The 24,470-nt window shown below is 42.2% G+C and overlaps 1 protein-coding gene across 3 annotated transcripts in view; it reads left to right on the top strand.

Moving 5' to 3' along the window:
• The window catches only part of FAM107B (family with sequence similarity 107 member B), a 42,438-nt gene extending 25,575 nt beyond the window's left edge, over positions 1 to 16,863 (top strand). The window contains exons 1-4 of one of the 3 annotated variants that reach the window (XM_087722403.1): positions 1,472 to 1,699; positions 8,523 to 8,697; positions 14,054 to 14,204; positions 16,152 to 16,863. In XM_087722403.1, coding sequence (XP_087578529.1) covers positions 8,570 to 8,697; positions 14,054 to 14,204; positions 16,152 to 16,268 — 396 coding nt within the window. In that variant the 5' untranslated portion in view covers positions 1,472 to 1,699; positions 8,523 to 8,569 and the 3' untranslated portion in view covers positions 16,269 to 16,863. Of the gene's footprint in view, positions 1 to 1,471; positions 1,700 to 7,363; positions 7,384 to 8,522; positions 8,698 to 14,053; positions 14,205 to 16,151 lie in introns of those variants that run through there. The other 2 variants (XM_087722402.1, XM_087722404.1) reach the window with 2 other exon arrangements.
• The last annotated feature ends 7,607 nt before the right edge of the window (positions 16,864 to 24,470 follow it).

Genomic DNA, 24,470 nt, shown 5'->3' with positions numbered 1-24,470 from the left:
TTGATTTATTCCCTGGAGTGGGACGAGAAGGACAGGGACACCCACTGGGCCATTCAGAGGGTGAGCAATAAGTGTTGGCACCGTTGCTTGGGAAGGGAGAAGCCTGGTCTCTTGAGACACACAGTAGCACAGTGGTGGGAACTCTTTCGCAGGGTGCTTAAGTCATGGATGTTGGAAAGCTGCCAGCCTATAAAATCTTTTCCCATCATCAGTTGAGTATCCTCCAATTATGGGGGAAAAAAAATTCCTCCTAATAAGCCGACAAATAAGCCGATATTTTACAAGCGAGAGTTTCATAAAAGACTGCGGGAATCAGAAATGCTCTCTTGTTCCCCTTCCGATGATGAGCCTGTTAGGATTTAACCCCCCCCCCCCCAAAAAGCAAATATGTTCCGATATGAATCGGATTTTGGTCCATCAATAAATGTTACAGAGCAGTGGGGGGGGGGGGCGAAAAAGGAGCACTTCACTTGTCTGGGCCACCACCAGGAAGTGGAGCTGCCCAGGGGCCATGCGCGTGCCGGAAAATGAACTTATGGTTTCTGGGGTGCCCATGTGCGCTGGCCAGCAACATTTCTGGTTACTGCCGCATATGTGCCCATAGCAATAGCAATAGCAATAGCAGTTAGACTTATATACCGCTTCATGGGGCTTTCAGCCCTCTCTAAGCGGTTTACAGAGTCAGCATATCGCCCCCAACAACAATCCGGGTCCTCATTTCACCCACCTCGGAAGGATGGAAGGCTGAGTCAACCCTGAGCCGGTGAGATTTGAACCGCCGAACTGCAGATAGCAGTCAGCTGAAGTGGCCTGCAGTACTGCACCCTAACCACTGTGCCACCGATCAGCTGGCCGGCGAACATGCCCACGCCAAAAACGGAAGACCACAGCGCTTCCAGTTTCTGCCACTGCCGCAGGGACACCGCGTGCCTATGCGCGCCTGAAACCTGGAAGAGGAGCAGGAGATGCCGCACGTGCCTGGTGACATGTCTCCGCATGCCACTTCAGGCACATAGGTTTGCCATCACGGTTCTAGAGAGTCTGGATTATTTGAACCTGGTGTTTGGAATGGCCAAGTGACAGGGAGGTTGGTACAATGCAATTGAGTGCCGTTGGGATTCACTCCACCACACCATCAAGACGCTCATGTCGTCCTCAAAAACGTAGTAAGGGGACGACGGGATTTCTGCTCATGAATTTATTTGTTGGACACAAATGTGTTTAGAGCACGAAACGGAAAACCCCAGAACGAGAGTATGCAAAATAGTTCGTAATGCAATTTGTAGTAACAACGTATTAGCCAAGAAGTGAGGAAACCCAGAACTTACAAAGCATTCTGTGTGTACAAACCACAAGGTTTAAGAAATCCCCAGGGAGTTGTTTCCCCTCCTTATTTACAGACAAGGGGAACTTGGTTCTTGGCCAAGAGTCTTATCTAGCTGGGAAGGTCAACTCCACCCTGTTCTCCTAGACTTCTGTGTCCAGAATAGGAGACATTTGTCTAATTCTTCATCTCTGTCTGTCTGTCGTCATGCTTTTTTCGTTGGTCTTCGGACAAAAGGATTCTGATTCCCAGGCTCTTATATCATACTCCAAGTGCTAGGAAGGGTTGCAGAATTTTACGTCGGGATCAAGCACCGTTTATCTCAAGAGAGAAACCAGCCTCGTCTAACTCCGAACGTGGCTTCCTCAGAACCAGGTTTGTAGTATATATATCCAACTTTGCAAGATCAAACCCAAGTTTTTAAGAGCTAGGGCAGCGATGCCTGGATTCTCTTGCATTTTTATTAATAAAAATGCAGGTGATTTGGGCTGCTTGATTCTATATTGCATTAAGGTTTACAGATGTGTTTATGTTCTGGAAAACTGGATGGTGCTAGGGGAAAAAAATCAAGTCGATAAATGTTTGATGTGGTCGTTACACTTAAAGGAAATAACGTCGGAGTTTGCCTTTTGAAAACATGTTGGAAAAAAGGATTTTTAGTTGGGAAATGCGTGTGCTCTTCTCAATGTTTGAGTGCCAGGACAATAAGTAAGCTTTTAGGCCACGGTGGTTCATATTTATTTCCGCCGGAATCTTCCCTTTCCTCTACTACTACCAGCTACTACGTCCCACTAGGGTTTGAACAGAATAATTTAATCTGAAGTGCTCGCCAGAAGTTTACTCTTCTCTCGCTACTTCCTCTTGGCTGGTTTTACTTACGCAAACAAGCAAACCTCTTCCTCTTTCTCTGCCAGCCGCTTTCGTGTTCCTAATACATATTTTGAACCAGGCTGTTTAATGACCTCACTTGTGGCTGCCAGCCTTGGGGGCAAAATGTATCTTTGTTTTCTTTAATTTGGAGTTTGGGGAAGGAAGCAGGTTTTTCAAGAGCAGCTGCATGCTATAAACTGCATGTTTTCCAAACGATCGAAGCAAATTCAGTTTTTAAAAAAATAATAATAATGGTACATTTAATTATTTTTTGATTGCAAGAAAAATCAACCATGATTTACAGTAACTACTTCGATAAAAATGAATCAGGCAGGCTGGTTTTTTTTCAGGGTGGAGTTTAAACAGCAAAGCCAGTTTGGTGTCGATATAAAAGTCTGGATGTCTTCCAGATGTGCCGGACTTCCACTTCAAGGAAATTCAGGAAACTTCTCATTTCTAAGTTGCTTCTCTCCTTGATTAGTTTCCACCCATTGCTTCTTGTCCTGCCCTCGGGGGCTTCAGAGAATAGCTTGACTCCCTCTTCCTTGTAGTAGATATTGGAGGGCTGCTCTCATATCCCCCCCCCCACAGTCCTCCTTTTCATTCAACTAGACAGACCCAGTTCCAGCCACCGTTCTTTATATGTTTTATCCTCCAGTCCCCTAATCCTCTTCGTTGCTCAGCAGTGGCCCTCCAATTGATTTAATGTTTCTTTAATTTTATGTACAATAAACTTATTAATAAAGTTGGCTGATTATTTAGGCCTCCTGTAAAATATGCCAGGTGAAGGCAATTCCACAGGTCAATAAATTTTCTGTGACAACTTTCAATCAATCAATAAATCGGTGCTGGTCTGTTAGAATAGAAATAGAGTAGAGTAGAGTAGAGTAGAGTAGAGTAGAGTAGAATAGAATAGAATAGAATAGAATAGAATAGAATAGAAAGAACAACAGAGTTGGAAGGGACCTTGGAGGTCTTCTAGTCCAACCCCTTGCTTAGGCAGGAAACCCTACACCACTTCAGACAAATGGTTATCCAACATCTTCTTAAAAACTCCCAGTGTTGGGGCATTCACAACTTCTGGAGGCAATTTCTGTTCCATTGATTAATTGTTCTAACTGTTAGGAAATTTCTCCTCATTTCTAAGTTGCTTCTCTCCTTGATTAGTTTCCACCCATTGCTTCTTGTCCTGCCTTCAGGGAATTTGGAGAAGAGCTTGACTCCCTCTTCTTTGGGGCAACCCCTGAGATATTGGAAGACTGCTATCATGTCTCCCCTGGTCCTTCTTTTCATCAAACTAGACATACCCAGTTCCTACAACCTTTCCTCATATGTTTTAGCCTCCAGTCCCCTAATCATCTTTGTTGCTCTTCTCTGCACTCTTTCTAGAGTCTCCGCATCTTTTCGACACCAAAACTGAATGCCGGGGGTTTTTTTGGCAGCTGCAACGAGCTGCTGGCTCATGTTTAAGTGATTGTGGTTGATGTTGTGTTACAGAGATTTAGCGTTCAACCCATCAAATCCATATAAAATTATAATCCTGCTTTTTCTTTTGCTTTCCCCCCTGGTGACAGCCGTTCTCCCAAGTCCTCCTCCACTGAATGACAGCATGTGACTAAAATATCCTTATGATTGGCAGAAGGGGAGCTAAAAACACAGGCGCTTTATTATCATAATTGTTGTGATCATTGGATTTGGTGTTAATGTGTTGAGGGCTACAGTTTTACAACTTTCTGGAACGGTCCCCTGGCTAAATTTCTGCAATTTTCAGTCCTTGAAATGCTTTTAGTCGTCTGTTGCCCACAGATAATTTGGACTCTTATTTGTTGCAGATTAAATTTTCAATGGCATATTAATTGAACCTCTATTTTTTTTTAGCAGTTTTCATGTAAATTATCTCATCAAGTTTATTTCCCAAATTATAGTAATTTGAGGTTGTGTGTTTCTCATCTGCCACGCTGAAGCCTTCTGTCCTTCCTGTATGCTGCTGGTTATTTGGTTTGGGGTCTGTTTTAGCATTTATCTATATCCCAAGTTGGTGACTTTAAGACAGAGGTCTTCAAACTTGGCAACTTTAAGACTTGTGGACTTCAACTCCCAGAATTTAGGGACCGTTGCTTTAAGAGATACTGAAATTATTGACTTCAAATAGGAGATGAGCAAATTATTTTCTAACACTCTTGGAAGGAATTCTGATTTCAACTTTCAGCGCAACTGGTGTGATGTTCGATTAATTCTGATTCTCAGGGGCCAAAAGGTTTTCAAGCTTTTATAAGCTTTAAGTCTCATTGAAAAGAGCAGAACCATTTATTTGGTGATGATGATTATCTTAATTTTAAGCTGCTGCTGGGACCAGTCGAAAACATCCAGGCGTAGGATTGCTTCTCCCTGCGATAGATGATTTGGCAAACGTTGTGAAACATTTTACGACCTAAACATGTTCATAAAAGTGTTTTATGACCTACTAACAAAATATCATGAAACATTTCCTGTGCTGATGTTCGGCTGTGCCATCGAGTTCGGAAAACTCACGCCGAAAACATCTCGCAAGCTCCCCATGCAACAGGCAAAAGTTTTGACGTGACGATGCCGTTGCATAAACAATGCGATTTCCCTGTATGCGATTTCAATAAATGAAAATGAAACAGCCTCGTTTGCATTCAGAAGTGCTGCTTGAGTGAGGGGATCACGCCCAGTGATGTCAATTGGCACAAGGATATCATATTTTGCAAACCACTGCGAATTACAAACTCCTCCTTTTAATGTCTTTTAATCTTCTTCTCCTTCTTCTTCTCCTCCTCTTTCTTCTTCTTCTTCTTCTTCTCCTTCTCCTTCTCCTTCTCCTTCTCCTTCTCCTTCTCCTTCTTCTTCTTCTTCTTCTTCTTCTTCTTCTAACAACCCCATAATCCCTTGTGGGGTGGAGTCTGAGCAACTGAATGGAACCAGCAGCGTGTTTACTGGCCCGATGCTCTTCCTGTCGCCAGGGCGGAGTTTTGTTCAGCAGATAATATATTCTCAGTGTGCCCAGAGAGAGGAAGATCTGCCTCTACCTAGGGTTGAACCCACAGCTTCCTGATTGTGAGGTGAGAGCACCACCTCTAGGCCACAGCACCCTTCCACCTCCTTTCCTGATGAGCCTGTTAAAATGGTTTTTTTTTATTGTGAACAGCTTGGCTTATCGTGAAAGGAAAGGACCTGTTTCTTAAAAGTCTGTAGAGATTCTCCATCATCCAGGTCATGGTTGTCCCCAAAGGTCATTTTTTTCAGGAGGCAACTGGACTTTCTTGTTTTTTCTTTTGAAGACATCATCTAAGAAGCTTCTTCAGCTCTGACAGGATGGCGGGGAATGGAAGCGTTGATATTCCTTGGAAAGAGAATTGGTCCTTTGCATCCTTCTAGAGGGTCGTTGAGGCCACTTGGAGGTTTTATCTGTGTCTTCAGAGTCCCCTGAGTGGTGCAAATGGTTCCTGTAATCTGCAATTTTTCCCTCTCTAGAAATCCATTCCGACTCCTGCGCTATTCAAATTGTGTTCATCCCGAATTGTATAGCTGAAAGTCTGTAGAGATTCTCAGTCGTCCAAGATCACGGTTGTCCTAACGAAAGAATTTTTTTTGGAAATGTTCAGAGAATCCAGAGAACAGAACTTAGAAATGCTTAGAGAATCCAGAGAACAGAATTTAGAAATGCTTAGAGAGTTCAAAGATGAAATAAGGAATGAGATGGAAGTCTTATATGATAAATTTGATACTAAGGTCACCAAAATGAATGAGGGTATGATGGGAATTGTAAATGTAATGACGGAATATATTTCTGGAATGGAAGACAACTTAGAGATTCTCAATGAAGCTAAGACTAACTTAACATCTAAAACTGAAGTGGTGGAACAAAAAAATTGAAAATGGGGAATGGAAGGATTTATGTGACCCCCGAGGACACAGAAAAACCTCCAAGGGCTTCAGGGACCTTCTAAAAGGATGCAAAGGACCAGTTCTGTCTGTAAGAAGTATAAATCCTTCCATTCCCCACCATCCAGTCAGAGCTGAAGAAGCTTCTTGGAGGAGAAGGGAAACGTCTTCAAAAGGAAAAAACAAGAAATTCTCTAAAATTGCTTCCTGAAAAAAGCACCTGTGGGACGACCTGTTTCTTAATTCTGCAGGAGAGTCTAACCTGATGGGTTTTTGCCACGGTTTGGCTAAGAAAGCCTCCTGAGATATCCTTTGAATCTTACGGCTTTAGCGCAGCTTTCCAGGCTTGTGATGACTCTTCCTCAACAACGTGGAAAGGATTTACTAAAGCTTCTGCACAGAGGTTACACCAGGTGGCAGCATCAAACTTCACTTCGGCTCTTTTAAAGGTTTTGTTTGGGGGGGGGGAAATAGACGGATGCAGTTTTTGAAATGGGCAACAGCCCTAAAATCCTGCCTACCTCCGAACCTTTAAAAAATAAAATCTCCCCCAGAAGACAGTGACAAAAGAAAATTGTGTCCCTGAAATCATCAGAAACCAATTGAAGAATTTACTTTATTTGCACTGGGAGTTTTAAACATTTTTAATTTTAAACATTTAGGCTTTTCTTCCCTCCGAGTTTAGGGTATGAATAGGATGAACCAATCTCATGTTTTCAGTGAGTAGATAACCTCTATAACAGTATTTCTCAACCTTGGCAACTTGAAGATGTCTGGACTTCAACTCCCAGAATTCCCCAGCCAGCGAATGTTCCCGTCTTGGTTTAAATGTGCGTAGAATCCTTTTCCTTAGAAGAGCAAATTGTTCTAAAAGGCTGCTTTACAATTCTGAATTGTCTGCGAAACAAAATGTTCCTGCGTATGAAGCAGAAACAAATTTTAAGCAAATTCTACCTCCGCGTCCCTCCGAATGCTTAGTTGCTCTGCTTACGCTGCCTCTCCACCTGTGTCAGACAGGTAATGTTTCCTCTTTGTGACGTTTGGATTGGGGGAAGAAATTGAGAGGCTGGAAAGAGGGGATCCTGGGTCCAACCACACCCTCAGCCATGGGTAGGAAGGATTGCGTGCGCGCTGCCTTCAGCACGACAGAGAAGCGGCATACGAGAAGGATGAAGAGCGATGTGTTTCCTGTGGTTATTGATTGAAAATGGCAGCTTGACGGAATGTTTCCCTTCAGAGAAGCGGCTCTTATGCCTTGCAAACTATGCCCCTGGGAGGGTTTAGTAAGCTGCGTTTCCCTCTGGGTTGATTCTGTGCAGAAAATTTGAGAGGCCGATTCTGAATGAGTTGGTGCAATTGATTTGCTCCCTGCTCTCCTTCTCCCTCCACCCAAACTTGTGGGTGCTTCACTGTAGTGGTTAGCAAAGTATGAAAAAAAAAAACCCAATCCATAAAAGAGAGTATTTGCAGCTCAGGGTTGAATTGTGGGGTCTTTGGTGCTCTCTGAGGTCGGTGGTTTTCTTGCAGACGTTTCATGACCCAACTAGGGAACGTCATCAGTGCTAGAAGGGTGTTGGGTTTGTGGATAGGAGGAGGAGGACTGTAGGGTCCTTGGTGCTCTCTGAGGTCGGTGGTTTTCTTACAGACGTTTCATGACCCAACTAGGGAATGTCATCAGTGTTAGAAGGGTGTTGGGTTTGTGGATCGGAGGAGGAGGACTGTAGGGTCCTTGGTGCTCTCTGAGGTCGGTGGTTTTCTTGCAGACGTTTCATGACCCAACTAAAAAGCCTAGTTTATGAGAGGGTCTGAATTTTGGCAACTTCTAAGACTTGTGGACTTCAACTCCCAGAATTCCCCAGCTAGCATGACCACCCCTGTTCTCAAGCATTGAGGAATGGGTAGATTTGATCGGAGGCTTTAAGTGCTGTTAAATAAATATTCCATGAAAGAAGAACCAGTGTAACCAATAAAGCTTAACTTTAACCCTTGTTCTCCAGGCTTATGATGGTTGAGAACTCCCATCATTGTAGGGTTTCTTTTTAATTAATCCTTTTAAGGATCTGATTTCAATTTTTGGTTTGAGTTTGTTGGCTTGGTTTTTGTTAAGCTTAATATTCCGCATGTGTTGTTGTTGTAAGCTGTTTTGGGTATTGGTATGAATAGGAGGCTTTGTAGCAATGAATAAAACAGCCTCTAATTCAGTGTTTCTCAACCTTGTCAACTTGAAGATGTCTGGATTTCAACTCCCAGAATTCCCCAGCCAGCATTCGCTGGCTGGGGAATTCTGGGAGTTGAAGTCCAGACATCTTCAAGTTGACAAGGTTGAGAAACACTGATCTAAATGCTTAACAATGCTTTTCTGAAAATAGGTTGGCAATATTTTCTTAATCTATTAATCAGGAACCCTTTCTGTGTCTTGCAGATCACGTAGGTGAGACTTGGGAATCACCCCAGGTGCCCAAAACTATCATGGCTGAACCAGATTACATAGACGAAGACAATCCTGAACTAATTAAGCCTCAGAAACTAATTAATCCTGTAAAAACATCCCGGAACCATCAAGACCTTCATCGAGAACTCCGCATGAATCAGAAAAGGTAAAGAGACGAAAGGATAAATCTTTTCTTTGTAAAGTTAATACCTTTATTGCTTTCAATAATGAAAAATAATAAAATAATAATAAGGGGAAAAGGACTGCTTATTAGATTTTCTGCCTTAATCCAGCTGTCCAATGGCTGGGCTGCAATCCTGAGTTAAATAACTTTTACAGGTAGTCCTTGACTTATGACCATTCATTCAGTGTACGTGGGAAGTTACAACACACTGAAAAAAAAGTGACTTACAACCAGCCAGTGCATTTACGATCAAAATTCAGATGCTTGGCATGTATTTATGATGGTTTTAGAATCATATTTGAAACCTCAGCCACTTGTAACAAGCAAAATCCACGGGGGGGGGGGGGGAAGGGGAGCTGGATTTGTTTACTTAATGACTGATTTAAGTGATTCACTTAATGACCGTAGAAAAAAGGTCTCATGCTGAACGCCTCATTCAGCAGTAAAAGTTCCGGTCCCGATTTTGATTGGGATAAGTCAAGGGCCAACTCTATTATCTACCACAGAGAAATGTCAGTTGACCATCTAAGCTATTAAAATGCTTAATGCAATCTGAGAATCGAGCACATCTTAAACCCATCATATGAATCATCTTCCCCAGAACCTTCACTTTATGTGATAATTACATCCCAACGCTTGTAAGAAGTTTCTTAATTTTTTTAAGGCACAGTGAATCTTTATTTTCTTATAAAACCTGCCACAGAAGACTTATTTTGTAGTTTGAATGATCGCAATCTCTTCTGCTTCGTGTCAGGATTTTATTATTTACGTTAAGAAAGTTGGTTTTGGAATAAAAATAGAATGCAGGCTTTCCTGCATTCAGCCAAGGTGGCGCAGTGGTCAAATGCAGCACTGCAGGCTACTGCTAGATCAGCAGGTCAGCGGTTCAAATCCCACCGGCTCAGGGTTGACTCAGCCTTCCATCCTTCCGAGGTGGGTAAAATGAGGACCCAGATTGTTGGGGGCAATATGCTGACTCTCTGTAAACCGCTTAGAGAGGCCTGAAAGGCCTATGAAGCGGTATATAAGTCCACTGCTATTGCTATTGCTATTGCTATTTCCAAGGGTAGGAAAAAGGTGAGGCATTCAGAAGAGAAGAAGAGAAATGTGTATCTTTTCCCTCTTGTCTTTTTATAAATCAGTCCCACGAGGCGATGGGTGGCCTTGGGTTAGGTGAAGCACGTCTTAAATAAAGTTTTATCTGTGGAAACACCCAAAATATGGAACTGTCCTCTTCCATGGGAAGAGTAACCCTGTAAATAAGACCATATAAGGAAAACTGTGGCATGTTGAGAAAAATCAATAATCTGACCTTTTGGAAAAGGCTCCCTGGTTTATAAAATATCTAATTGTGGATATTAACAACATTCTGAGTTTGGATTAGAGACAGAACTTTATTTCTCCCTTTTTCTTGTGAAGGGAGCAAATCAAAGGCAAACCTTTTTGTACTCAGATCGGGAGGAAAATGTTATTTCTCTTGAAATCAACTCAATGTCCTTATTGATTTAGTTTAGGGAATGTATAGCTTTTAGCTGGTTCTCATTGCTGGAAACGGCAAGACTTTAAAAAAAAAATACCCCATCTGCTTGCTTGAAAGCAATAAGGAATAAAGCTTCCAATATCAAGCTGTGAATATTTAATTTTGGCGCAATCAAGTCCCACTTTATAGACTGCATTTGAATTCTGCCCTCCGGGGCGAACAGCTTCCGCTAGAGCCTGCCAAAAATACGTTACGATAGCTGCGTATCGTCTTTAAAAATAAACGATAGTGTGATGAGCTGAACACTAACTCAAGCTAGTGTTTCTCAGCTTCAGTGGCCTTTAAATCCCAGAAATGTCCTTCTTGACACCACGGCCACTAATTGAGTCACCTTCTGAGTTGTCCTTCAGCCTTTTCTGCCCTTGAAAATGAATGAAGTTCGTTCCTGTCTCATGTTGAATGAGCTCCCGACTTGGAGGGCTGGTTCTTAACTAGAAGAGTGATGTTGTGGACTGTCAGCCATTGGTCCCTCCAGCAGCCGACTCAGAGGAGGAGGAAGTGGCGGTGGTGACGTGGGAGTTCAGGATCAGCATCAAGGCAACCTGAGAGGGAATGGAGCTGGTAGAGAGACAGAAGCAGAGTCCGGGCCATCCATCAGCCCTCAGATGGAGAGTCAACAGCCCCCATGTCTGGAGGTGGCTGATGAGGAAGAGGAGTAACAGCTGGATCCGGTGCCTGATACACAGATGCAGAGAAGGCAGAGGAGAGGAGAGCAGTAGAAATCTATGGGCCGGTCCTTGGGACGGAAGAGCCACCACTGCTAGCAAAGCCTTACCCTAGCTCTGGGGATAAAAGGCAGGGGGCGGAGATGAACAGGTGTGACAAAACAACTATTCACCTGAGAGAGGGGAGGAGGGAGTGGGGGAGAGAGAGATTCCTAACAGTGAGAACAATTAACCGGTGGAACAGAAGTTGCCTTCAGAAGTTGTGGGTGCTCCATCACTGGAGGCTCCTAAGAATAGACTGGCCAAAAATGGTATAGGTTCTCCTGCTTGGGCAGAGGGCTGGACTAGAAGACCTCCAAGGTCCCTTCCAGTCTATTCTATTCTATTCTAGATTGTTCAGCCTGGACTACATAAGCCTAAGCATCTATTCATTTTCTTTTGGAAGGATGACCGTTCATTAGTATGGATCAAGATAAACAGGGACACATATAAGTTTGACGTCTGGCTGGAACTATTAAAAATTGTATTGCCTTTTTTAAAAAAAAGATCAGAAGGAAGAGATGCTGAGAGGGAGAAGATTGGGCCCACCCTCTATTCAGGAAAAGCATGTGGGGATTTTCCATCGTGATATGTTGCCCTCCAGCGCCATCTAGCGAACTAATCCGGGAGCTACTCCAATAAGATGCACATCCATCACATAAGGGGATTTTTAAAAGTTTTGGGGGGTCTTATGGAGGATGCTTTCCAGCTTGGGATTTTCGCCCCTCTCTCTGTGCTCAGGGAGAGTTTGAGACTAGGAATCATTTGCCATTTGCTCGCCAGGTGATGATCGGGGCAATACTGGCTTTCTAGCAACTGCATTTACTTGAAGCTTTCAACCTCTGTCATTGCAACCTAATGAAATGCATAAGCTGCACACAGAGGTGACTTTGCAAGCCCTCGTATTTCCTCCAGCTGGAGCCAAAAGATGACCTAACACCAAAGGAGGAAGCGAAGTGCCTCTCAGAGGGATTTCTTTCCCTTTGGTTCCTCTCTATGGTTTCATCTTTTTTTTTTAAACTCACTTGTCTAATTCCTATTCCATTTGTCTAAATGGGCCTGAAAAGTGGCAGACTGATTCCTTGTCGTTGTAGCAATGGCATTTCCCCCCCCCTAATTTCTTGTCACCCAAAGTCTCTCTGGTGATCCTTTTTATTATGCCATAAATCCTAACTTAGAAGTAGATTCTTAGACCCAGAGATGGATAAGAAAGATCAATATATAACATTGCACATATTAACCGCTGCGGTTCCACCACAAAACCGCGTTCGACTAAAGCGCGTTCGACGAAACCGCATAGCTGACGTCATCACAGGGCGACAACAGCGCGGAGACAGAAGCACGCTGTAAACGCTAAACCTAAAATTAACACCTAAACCTAACCCCCCTAAAACCTAACCCTAAACCTAACCCTTAACCTAACCCTAACCCTTAACCTAACCCTAAACCTAATCCTAACCCTTAACCTAACCCTAAACCTAACCCTTAACCTAACCCTTACCTTAACTTGAATCGGCTTGCTTTCAAAGCGCTATTTAAAGCGCCCTTCTTTCTCCGCGCTGGCTGTTGTCGCCCTGTTGATGACATCAGCGACGCGGTTTAATCGGGCGCGCTTTAGTCGAGCGCGGTTTTGTCGTGCCACGAACCGCTGCAAGGATTGCCCTTGTGCACAATTGGAAGCAAAAAAACTTCCCCCCCTCCCCCCAGATGAAATGGTGATTAGGAAGATCCTGGAATGTGCTAAAATGGATAGGATGAGCATGGAGTTAAAAGAAAGAGAAGAGTCGGACTACTATAAAACTTGGAGTAGGCTGTACAAGAGGTTAGAGAATAGAAGCCAAAACAAGAAATAAAAGTTTTGAAAACTATCGAATATACTATGAAGAAAAATGTATACATGTCAAATTTGATTACATGCACTATGCTACTACATTATAATATAATCATCACGTTTATCATTGGAATTGTTAAAAACTATGAAAAGGCAATGGTTGAACAGTAAACCACAAAAGAAGAATGCATATGCCGATACGGAGAGCTGTAAAATTATATTATGCTGTCACGTTGCTTGTGTTTTTCAATCTGTTTTGTATTTGTTTTTTGAATTTTTTCTTGTTTCATTTCTAAACTTGAAAATGTTTAATAAAAACCACTAAAACAAGAAAGAAGTAGATTTTTAGGACGAGGGGGGGAGAAAGTCAGCCTTGGAGGAAGGATTTTCTAAATAAGAATTTTAAGAAGATCTTGAGATAGTCTTGGGACTGTGATAAGATACCAGAAAACCACACTTAATTGAAAACCTTGTAATTTATATCCTAAATCATGAAAGCCATATACGCTGAAGTAGGAGGAAAAATATAAAAGACACGATTAGGAAAAATATATATATTGGACATAAATTTTAGTACAATATTGATTTAAAAACCCCTCCATTTTCCTACGGTCATCATCTTTGAAGAACTTCTGCCCTTCCATTATGAAATGTGGAGAAAAAAAACCTTCCAAGATAGAGGCATGAACTAAAAAACTAGAAATCAATTTTCTTTGTAGAAAATTGTGAGTTTTTATTTTATTTTAATGAAACATAAAAGCAATTCTACGTTTCATTAAACGTAGATATGGAGAGGGATACAATGGCTCAGTGGCTAAGACGCTGAGCTTGTCGATCAGAAAGGTCGGCAGTTCGGCGGTTCGAATCCCTAGCGCCGCGTAACGGAGGGAGCTCCCGTGACTTGTCCCGGCTTCTGCCAACCTAGCAGTTCAAAAGCAGATAAAAATGCAAGTAGAAAAATAGGAATCACCTTTGGTGGGAAGGGAACAGCGTTCCGTGAGCCTTCGGTGTAGAGTCACGCCGGCCATATGACCACGGAGATGTCTTCGGACAGCGCTGGCTCTTCAGCTTTGAAACGGAGATGAGCACCGCCCCCTAGAGTCAGGAATGACCAGCACATATACGCGAGGGGAACCTTTTACCTTAGAAGCAATTGCATTTATACAGCTTGACTTTTCTGTGGATGAATTCTGTTTTCTGGCAACAGCCTGTGAGATAAGCGTCAGCTCACCCTCTTGCCTTCCTTCCTCTTCTCTCGCAAAGGGGACTCGCGCCTCAGAACAAGCCGGAGCTCCAGAAAGTGATGGAGAGACGGAAAAGGGACCAGGTGTTCAAGCAGAAGGAGGAGGAGGCCCAGAAGAAGAAGTCGGACCTGGAAATAGAACTTCTTAAGCGGCAACAGAAGCTGGAACAAGTAAGAGGGACGAGAGGACGCAGACCGGTCCACAGAGAGTCCTCGACTTACGACCATGGTTGAGCCCGTGGCTAAGCGAGACAGTTGCCGAGGGAGCTTTGCCCCGTTGTTATGACCTTCCTCGCCACAGCCGGGCAGCGAATTATTTATTTATTTATTTATGGAATTTATATATTTATGGAATTTATATATTTACGGAATTTATTTATTTATGGAATTTATTTATTTATGGAATTTATTTATTTATTTATGGAATTTATTTATTTAGGGAATTTATTTAGGGAAATTATTTAGGGAAATTATTTAGGGAAATTATTTATTTATTTAGGGAATGTATTTATTTATTTATTTAGGGAATTTATTTATTTATTTATTTAGGGAATTTATTTAGGGAATTTATTTATTTATTTAGGGAATTTATTTATTTAGGGAATTTATTTATTTATTTAGGGAATTTATTTAGGGAATTTATTTAGGGAATTTATTTAGGGAATTTATTTAGGGAATTTATTTAGGGAATTTATGGAATTTATTTATGGAATTTATTTATTTAGGGGGTTTATTTATATGTTTATGGAATTTATTTATTTATTTATGGAATTTATTTATTTCTTTAGGGAATTTATTTATTTCTTTAGGGAATTTATTTATTTAGGGAGTTTATTTATTTATTTATGGAATTTATTTATTTATTTAGGGAGTTTATTTATTTATTTATTTATTTATTTATTTATTTATTTATGGAATTTATTTATTTATTTGTTTATGGAATTTATATCACCACCTATTCGCACGTGGCGACTCAAGGCGGCTTACAGAATATAAAGCCTCACTTAAAACAGTAAACGAATAAAATAATCAAATTAATTAATATAATATAATCAACTCATCCCCCACCCCAGCGACAGCCGATCACCTGAGCCGTTGAATGGGCTCCATCCTGCTGTGGGTTCCCCAGGCCAGCTGGCAGAACCAGGTCTTCAGCGCCTTCTGGAAGAGTATTAGAGTGCGGGCCGTTCTAATCTCCGGGGGTGGATGATGTTCCAGAGAGAGGGGGCCACCACGGAGAAGGCCCTTCTTCTGGGTCCCCCCACAGGTGTGTCTCCCTTGTGGATGGGACCCAGAACATTCCCTGCCTCCCTGCTCTGATGGTTCAGGTAGATGTGATCGGCAAGAGACAGTCCCTCAGATCACCAGGTCCCTCGTCCCGTGAAATTTTTTCAAGGTGACAACCAGCACCTTGAATTGAACCCGGAAGCAAATCTGCAGCCAAGGCAGCTCCCGCAAGAGAGGTGTGATACATGTGCACATTGGCGTCTGCACAAAACCATGCGGGCCGCTGCATTTTGCACCAACTGGAGCTTCTTGATGCTCTCCAAGGGCAGCCCCATGTAGAGTGTGTTGCAATAGTCAAGACGGGAAGTGACTAGGGCATGAGTGACTGTGAGTAGGGATTGTCAGTCCAGGATAGGGCGTAACTGGCGCACAACCCCCAGTAAAATTGCACATGCACCGAATCGGCAGTAATGCCAGGAGCATCCCACTCCTGAAGTAAATATACAATCCCGAAAGCAGGTTTTCCAACGTGGTAGTTCAGCAGAGGAGAGAAGTTTCAGTTTTGGTTTCAGATACCAGCACAGCATGCAGCTTTAGTACAGAACGAGCCACGCCCAGGCTCCTCCCTGTCTCCTTCCTTATTGCTCACACAGCAAATACTGTTCGTTTCCAATCAGCCCTCAACTCTCTCACATGCTGACAGGACGCCAGCCAGATGAATACCATGGATGTTGGTAGGCAAAGGCAGATTCTTTTTTCTTATTTTCCTCCCCAAAAACTAAGGGGCGTCTTGCAGTCTGAAAAATACGGTATCTATCTATCTATCTATCTATCTATCTATCTATCTATCTATCTATCTATCTATATCATCTATCTATCTTTTCTTTCTAGCTTGAACTGGAGAAGCAGAAGATCCAGGAGGAGCAAGAAAACGCACCCGAATTCGTCAAGGTCAAAGGCAACTTGAGAAGAACGGGCCAGGAATCCTCAGAAGCTCCAAATTCCTAGAGGAGGAAGCTTCTTTTAAGACTTGAAGCTGCAGCTTCGGTGGGCGGTGGGGTGGGGACGTCTGCAAGGCAGCTGGCGCCCCTTTGCCCCCCGGAGCGGATGCAAAACGTGGTCAATACAAGGTCAATTCCTGGATCCTGTTTTGAAAGGGCGACTGCTTAGAAGTCAAAACTTGCCAGTAGTAATATGGAGATCAGAGGATAAACACGCAACCTGCTTTCCCCTGTCCAAGATAGGATGGAGAAGCTATTTTTGAGGAGCTGGGTTGCCTATTTACTCCCGATCGTGCTTAAGTGAGCATCTCAGGCTAATATGTCTGCATTTTGTTTCTCTCCCCCGCCCCTCGCCTCGTTCCTACTTTGTGGAATTCTGCTATGCAGGAAAAAAACACAAAGTGCATTTTTGAGACCACTTTTTTTTTAGTTACTTTCTGTGTGGAAACTTGGCTTCCGGAATGGAGCTGGACACCCAGATCTTTAGTGTAAATAGAGAAAAAAAAAACTCCTTTAGACTTGAAGCTGGATTGTTCCCATCTATCTCTAGTAGGCAGAATGAACCACCACAGCTGTGAGAAAGAAAGAAAGAAAGAAAGAAAGAGAGAGAGAGAGAGAGAAAGAAAGAGAGAGAAAGAAAGAGAGAGAGAAAGAGAGAAAGAAAGAAAAGAGAGAGAGAGAGAGAGAGAGAGAGAGAGAGAGAGAGAGAGAGAGATGGATGGATGGATGGATGGATGCAATATTCCCAGTCGTTAGATGGCTAAAATATATTCTTGACCACTTCTGGAGTTCTAAGGAAATGGGTAGTTTTTGCAATGCAACACTTGGGACAAAAACTCTCTTTTCCCCCCTTTTTCTGCAACGCAACCTTACTAAGCAACGTTGTACTTTTATCGTTGATTCCTCTGGCGCCTCTGGATGCTAGGTCTACATCACAGCTGATGTTTACTTTGATCAGGATTTCCAAAACCATATATCTGGCTTTCTGATTCTTAATTATTATTTTTTTGGCTTCTGACCCCGAGTTTGCATACATTATCTGGGACAGCCTGAAAACCTGTGGGTCAAAGACGAAGCGACAAACTGGTGGTGAAATGTAATTTTTTTTGCCAATGGTTCTCTGGGCGTGGCTTGGTGGGCGTGGCTTGGTGGGGAGGTTCATGTGACTGTGTGGGCGTGGCCAATTTCCTTTTAATTTTTAAAGCATTTTTTTACTATCTATTCACCCGAACCGGTAGTAAAAAATGCTTTAAGAAGTGAACAAAAGGTTCAGCCGAGCCACGTGATCGTGGGAAACATTTTTATCACTTTTTTAAAGCATTTTTTTACTACCGGTTCGGGCGAATAGGTAGTAAAAAAAATTCTTTAAAAAGTTTTTTAAAAAGGTTCCCACGATCGCACGAGACACTTGATTGTCATGGAACCTTTTGTTTCAAGTGAAAAAAATAAAAAGCTTCCGACAGTCACACAGTTCACAGCTGAGCCGGTCAATCCTCAGAAGCTTTTTTTAAACTACCGGTTCAGAGAACCAGCGGCAGCCGGTCCCGGTGTGAACCGGTAGCATTTCACCCCGCCACAAACCCTAAAAATACATGCTAGTGCATCGTTTTTCATCACCTATGAGGATTTATTACTTTCTTTTAAGATTAACAAAAGCAGGAGAGTTTGGAATAATACCGTCTAGGGCAGGGAGTGGGAGTTTAAAAAACAGCAGCATGAAATTCTCTTTACTTTCTTTCTCCTCCATGAAATCCAGTTACACGTCTACCTGGAGGTAAGACCATTAAGGCCAGCGGAACTGACTTCTCGACAAATGGAAATCAGACTGTAAGATTAATTCATCTTGGTATAAATTTTTTTTTTTTAAATTGTCCACCATCCGATTCTTTTTCTCATTCCTGTTTTCAACTAGTGAGAATTCCAGTGAGGGGCCGGGGGATGAAAATCTTAAGGTGGAGGACTTTCCTCCAACATTCCTAAACTTCCATTTGTCCAGTGGCATCTCCAATGGAGGAGTCAAAGAAATTCAAGATGGCAGCCGTGACCATGTGACCAAAGCCCCGCCCCCTTTTTTAACACGGGACCGAAGGAGCTTTGATCGTGGCGTTTCAGCCACCATTTTGATTTATTTTTTTAAATCCCTCCCCAATTCAATCCTGAATTGGCTACAAGGCTTTGTCCCGTGTTCCGGGTGGATTCAACCATCTTTTAAAACGACCTCTTGATCATTGGTCCTTTTATAAGAATTCACGGAGCGCAGCCATAGTTTCCTACAGATTTGGAGTTTCTTTTATTAATAACTTCCAGAAATCCAGCTACTTACTTTGCTGGATGAGTTTTGTGGGGTGGGTGATGGGATTTTAGTACAGTCCATCAGGAAAGAATCATTCAGGAACGCTCAGCCTGTTAGGTCATTGTGGCACATGAGACCAAGGCGGTATTTTTATTTTATTTTATTTTATTTTATTTTATTTTAAAACCTTTCTTTAAGAGAACCACTAAACCTTGAACCCCTGCATTGCGGAAACGAAGCTAATGTGGATAGGGAGAACCTCCTAACAAGGGTGACCAGGGTAGCCTAACCTTGATTTTAGTTCGTTTCTGTGAGTGCTTGTCACGTGTGTGTGTGTGTGTTTTGTCTTGCACTTCTTTGTTGGAGTATACGGATGGCTGGGAACCCTCGGAGAGAGCTTTCATTAGTGACCACAATAGGTAGGTAGAAAATTAGCAGTACAAAAATCACATTCAATCACTCCTTAAATAGGACTGGCTCCATTTCCACTTCCTGTTACAGCCGCACAAAATCCTTGCCAGAGTTCACATCGGTTGATACGAGTAAAGTAACCTCTTCAGTCCTTGCTGAAGGCGTTGGAGATGAGCAAAACTCCTTCCAGTCCCGTTTCTTGTGACCGGCAGCACGCAATCTTGGGTGTGAAGTTTCCCAGGCTGTCAGGATCCTGGATTTTGCAAATAAAATCACATTATTCATCCCAGCCAGTGACGGGGGAAAAAAAAAAGGTTTCTGGGAGATACCACTCACTTCTCATTTAAATCTGGACACAGTTTATTTTTATCACTGACTTGGATTTATAGGGTTGTGTCTTTTTAGAAGGACACATTTAAAGGGCTTGGTAGAATATATATGTGTGTGTATGTGTGTGTGTGTGCGTGCTGGTGGATGGCTTTGCCACATGAAGGGGAAATAGCAGATAGCAAGGGGTTGTTTTTTTCTGAAAAGGTGACTCTTGCTACGCCGACAGGTGACAATTCCAGCTTTAATTTCTTCTTTTGGGACCAGAGGTGATGAGATTGTACGCCACTAACCACTAACCTTCCCCCATCTCTACATTAACTTGGTCACTGCAGCAAAAGTTTGAGATGGTGGGACTGTTCCTAACACTTTGGATTTTCTTCTGGGGGGGGGGGGAAAGGACTTGCCTTAATGGATCCACCCACTCCTGTGTCTTTCTCAAGCTGTGCCATTGACCTCATCTCCCTTAAAAGTTCTAGAGATCCCACTTCCATAACCACCACCTGGCTCAGCGGGAACCCAAGAATTCACAACACTCGGCATCATAACCCCCCAATGAATGTTTCACCCCTGGTCCGTTGCATATCGTAGTCTTCTTCAACGTCCGTTGAAGCCGCACCGTCTGCCCGAGGAACCTGAAATTTATTCCACCTTGAGTGACGAATAAAATCAACTGGGTTTTTTTAAAAAAGGGTGATCCCTAAAACAACGAAAAAACAAATTTTTGCAGAATAACCCAGTCGTAGAGAGAGAGAGAGAAAAAAGAGTAGGAAATTGTGTTCCTCTAGCACAGTGTTTCTCAACCTTGGCCACTTGAAGATGTCCGGATTTCAACTCCCAGAATTCCCCAGCCAGCGAATGCTGGCTGGGGAATTCTGGGAGTTGAAGTCCGGACATCTTCAAGTGGCCAAGGTTGAGAAACACTGCTCTAGCAGAATATACTATTTTTGGGTCAAAAATATACTATTTTTGACCCAAAAAGGTTGAGAAACACTGCTCTAGCAGAATATACTATGTTTGGGTCATCAAAGAACGCTGCGAGAATTTATATTTCGGTTTTGCATAGGAATCCAGAATTCTGCTTTTTGAGTCGGGGTGATGACATCCAAACCATCAGTGTAACATTAAGTCAGCTTTTGACCAATATTTTGGCATTGTTCAGCTCTCTTTATTAGCAGTCAAGATGGTGATAATAACTTTCCCATTCTCCCCCCCCCCGCCCCCCAGAAGCATACCTGGAATATCTTCTGCTGAGCTATTTTAATTTAAAAGCGATATTGTCTCCTTTTTAGAAACGTTGTCTTTTTAAATGCTTTTAAAAGAGTTTTTAGCTGGTGAAGGCGGCAAACGAGAGCTGCCTTCCAATCCTGTAGGCTGGGCTTATTCCTTCCACGTCTTTACTTGTTTCCCGGTGTACATATATAAATATTAAAAAGGGAGCCTTAAGGGGATTCGTTTTCATAATTTAATATTTTTTGTATTTTCGCTCTTGCCTACTTGTTTTTAACAAAGTGTTACGAAAATGAGGGTGGGATTCTTAGAACCAAAGTTACTACTTAATAAAAATGTATTTACATGCTTGGAATATGCAATGGTGTGATTGTGTGGCCTCCATCTCTGTGGTGTCTAATCTTTAAAACTTTATTGATTTATTTAATTTGCTCTACCAACAGGAAATGATTTCAGTATCTCCTGCACAGGCAAAGTTGTCACAGTTAAGCAAAATATTTTTTTTTTAAAAAGAACAAAACCTATTTAGAATAGAATAACAGAGTCGGAAGGGACCTTGGAGGTCTTCTAGTCCAACCCCCTGCCTACTCAGGAAACCCTACGCCACTTCAGAAAAATGGTTGTCCAATCTCTTCATCAAAGCTTCCGGTGTTGGAGTATTCACAACTTCTGGAGACAAGTTATTCCACTGATGAATTGTTTTCACTGTCGGGAAATTTCTCCTCAGTTCTAAGTTGCTTCTCTCCTTGATTAGTTTCCACCCATTTTGCTCCTTGTCCTGCCCTGAGGTGCCTTGGAGAATAGCTTGACTCCCTCTTCTTTGTGGCAACCCCTGAGATATTGGAAGACTGCTATCATGTCTCCCCTAGTCCTTCTTTTCCTTAAACTAGACATCCCCAGTTCCTGCAACTGTTTTTCCTATGTTTTAGCCTCCAGTCCCCTAATCCTCTTTCTTGCTCTTCTCTGCACTCTTTCCAGAGTCTCCACATCTTTTCTACATCGTGGCGACCAAAACTGAATGCTGTATTCCAAGTGTGGCCTTACCAAGGCCTTATAAAGTGGTATTAACACTTCATGGGATCTTGATTCTCTCCCTCTGTTGACGCAGCCTAGAACTGTGTTGGCTTTTTTGGCAGCTGCTGCACACGGCTGGCTCCTATTTAAATGGTTGTCCACTAGGACTCCAAGATCCCTCTCACAGTTACTAGTATTGAGCAAGGTACCACCTATACTGGACCTGTGCATTTCATTTTTCTTGCCTAAATGTAGAACCTTACTCTTTTCACCCTTGAATTTCCTTTTGTTAGATAGTGCCCAATGTTAATTACTTCTAAAAGGATTAAATTGTGGCAACTTGACCAAAGTTTGCTAATCTGAGACAAGTAATTTCATCAGTCAAAATCAAAATTTGATGCTGTCGTGTGACATTTCACGATGGTTTTCCCATTCGTGGAGCTGCTCCGGGTGTGGCCTTTCGGCAGGCATTACTGCCACTTAGCTCATGTGTGCGTTGCGCTCATGTGTGTTTGATGTGTGCCGTGCGTGCATGCGCAGTGCAATTAAAGTGTTTATGCGCATGTGCAGAACTGAAAAAGAAAAATTTGGCGGGCACCAAACCCGCAGTGATGCCGGCAGCAACCCACCCCTGCTGCAACGACCAGGACTAGAAACACGCATAATTATTAAGATTGAATTGCCCCATCCACGTGTATCTCCTCTGCAGCCACAAAGCATGAAATGTTTGTCGTCAAATAAAACCCAGAGTAGCTGAATCTTAGCAAGATTTTAAAGGGCTTCGTGAAAATCGTTTTGAGGCTACAAGTTGTACTTCCTGCTGTTCACCTGGCGACAATAGGATGATGATTAGAACAAGCATCTTTGCCAGCCAATCTTGTAAAAACACGATTTGTGTTTAAAAGGCCGTGCTTCCTACCTGGAGATTTTTTTTTCCTTGCTCAGGATGTTGCATTTAATGCTGACCTAAACATTCTTTCAGGTGCTGATTTAGAATTGAACGAGAGGGTTTTGGATGGAGAGAAAAATCTAAAAAAGGTTGCATCAAGGCTTTTTCTAAAACAGTGTTTGTGTGTGTTGTGTAAAATGTGCAAGACAGTCATAAATTGAAATTCAGGATTTGCAATCTCAGATTGTCTTCTTAACACTCCCAAGGCTGTTTTCTGTTTCTGTTTTCCAATGACAAGACAACGTGATATTTTCAAAGGGGACAATATTTTGCTTCTGGCAAGCCTCCTTTTAATATGGACAAGTTTTGCACCATGTTTTTAGAAATTGGAACAGTTGGGTTGAGTGTTTTCCGAAATATAGGTCACCACATGCCAGAACTTTAGCTTGTTTTACAAATACAAAATAAAATTAATTCTTCTTCCCAAAACGTGGTGACCTCTTCAGATGGCACCCACCAATTTAGTGTTTTTAATATGAACAGAACAGAGTCCTGCGGGATTGGGCGGCCTGTAAATTTAATAAATAAAATAAATAAATAAAATAAATAAAACAGCAGAATTTTGTGAAATGCTGCAATTTTCTCAAGATTTTCCCGTTCTTGAAGAATGATATGCAGTATGACAAATTGTATTTTTTTAAAAGAAATATGTGCAGCAGTAATACTGGGATTTGTTGAGATGCCGCCTGATCTTAGAGGAGATGAGTTCAAATCCCACTGTAGGCATGGAAGCCAGCTAGGTGACTGTGGGACAATCACCAGGAGATGGTGAGTTCTAGTCCTGCCGTAGGCACGAAAGCTGGCCGGGTGATTTAGGGCCAATCACCAGGAGTCTGTGAATTCTAGTTCCACCTTGGACATAGAAGCCAGCTGGGTGACTTTAGTCACCTTCCTTTGGGCTCGATTGTGGTAATAACTCAAGGACTATCCTGTATAAGCCAGCCAACCAAGCAGAAGAAATAGATGAACTTTTAGCTAAGCAGTTAACCAACATAATGCAGGATACAAACCACAGTAGTAATTGGGGACTTTTAATAACCTTGACATTGATTGGATCAAATTCTGGATAAATTGGGAGATCAAACAGATTCCTGAACAACCTAGTTGACAACTTTATCACCCAAAAGTTAGAGGTAGCAACTAGAAGAACAGCTATACAGACCTTATTCTTGCCAACCGAGAAGAAGCGATAGAGGGAATTGAAGTTGCAGGAACTTATGAGAGAGTGACCAAGACATATTAGGATTCAATATAGCATAGGCACAAGCAACAGAACATAATCAAACCAGCGTTTTAGTATTTTAAAAAGCTGGTTTTAACAAACTCAACAGAGAGCTTTGAAAAATATGATTATAAAAGCCCAGTCTAGTGCAGTACCACTTCTGGAGAAGTGAGATCATCAACATAAGCCTGAAGGCTACGCCTGAAAATTGTAAGATAGCCTTTAAGGTTCTCCCGTATTAAGAGAAAGGTAGGAAGAAGGAATGAAAAACTATTGTGGGATTAGTTTATTAACCATGCCTAGCAGGGCTGTGCAAGCCAAATTTTATTTCTAGCACCCGAGGCCTAGATGGCATACAAATCTTTCTAATAAAACGTTTCATAAAGTGAATTGGTTTGAATTATGGATGATTCTCATAAGTGTGGAGTTGAAGGTTGATTGCTGAAGGTGATAAGAGCAGAACATGATGAGATTAAAGCAGGCAGCCAAATTAATGGAATGCTTAATAAATGGTTCTACACCTACCGGGGAGTATAGGATGCATATTCTCATGTTGTCTTCATTGAAGAGGTTTCTTTCTTCAAAAACAAATGTGAGAAGTTAGAAAAAAAGCAAAACAAATATATGAATTTGTGGGGGGGAGGGAAGCCAACACAGTTCTAGGCTGCATAAACAGAGGGATAGAATCAAGATCACATGAAAGGTTAATACCACTTTATAAGGCCTTGGAAAGGCCACACTTGGAATATTTGCATCCAGTTTT

The sequence above is a fragment of the Thamnophis sirtalis genome, unplaced genomic scaffold (genome assembly GCF_051295495.1).
Source record: "Thamnophis sirtalis isolate CommonGarterSnake01/CBP01778 unplaced genomic scaffold, rThaSir2_p1.2 scaffold_9, whole genome shotgun sequence".
Lineage (NCBI taxonomy): Eukaryota > Metazoa > Chordata > Lepidosauria > Squamata > Natricidae > Thamnophis > Thamnophis sirtalis.
This window is presented reverse-complemented; position numbering and strand designations above follow the sequence as displayed.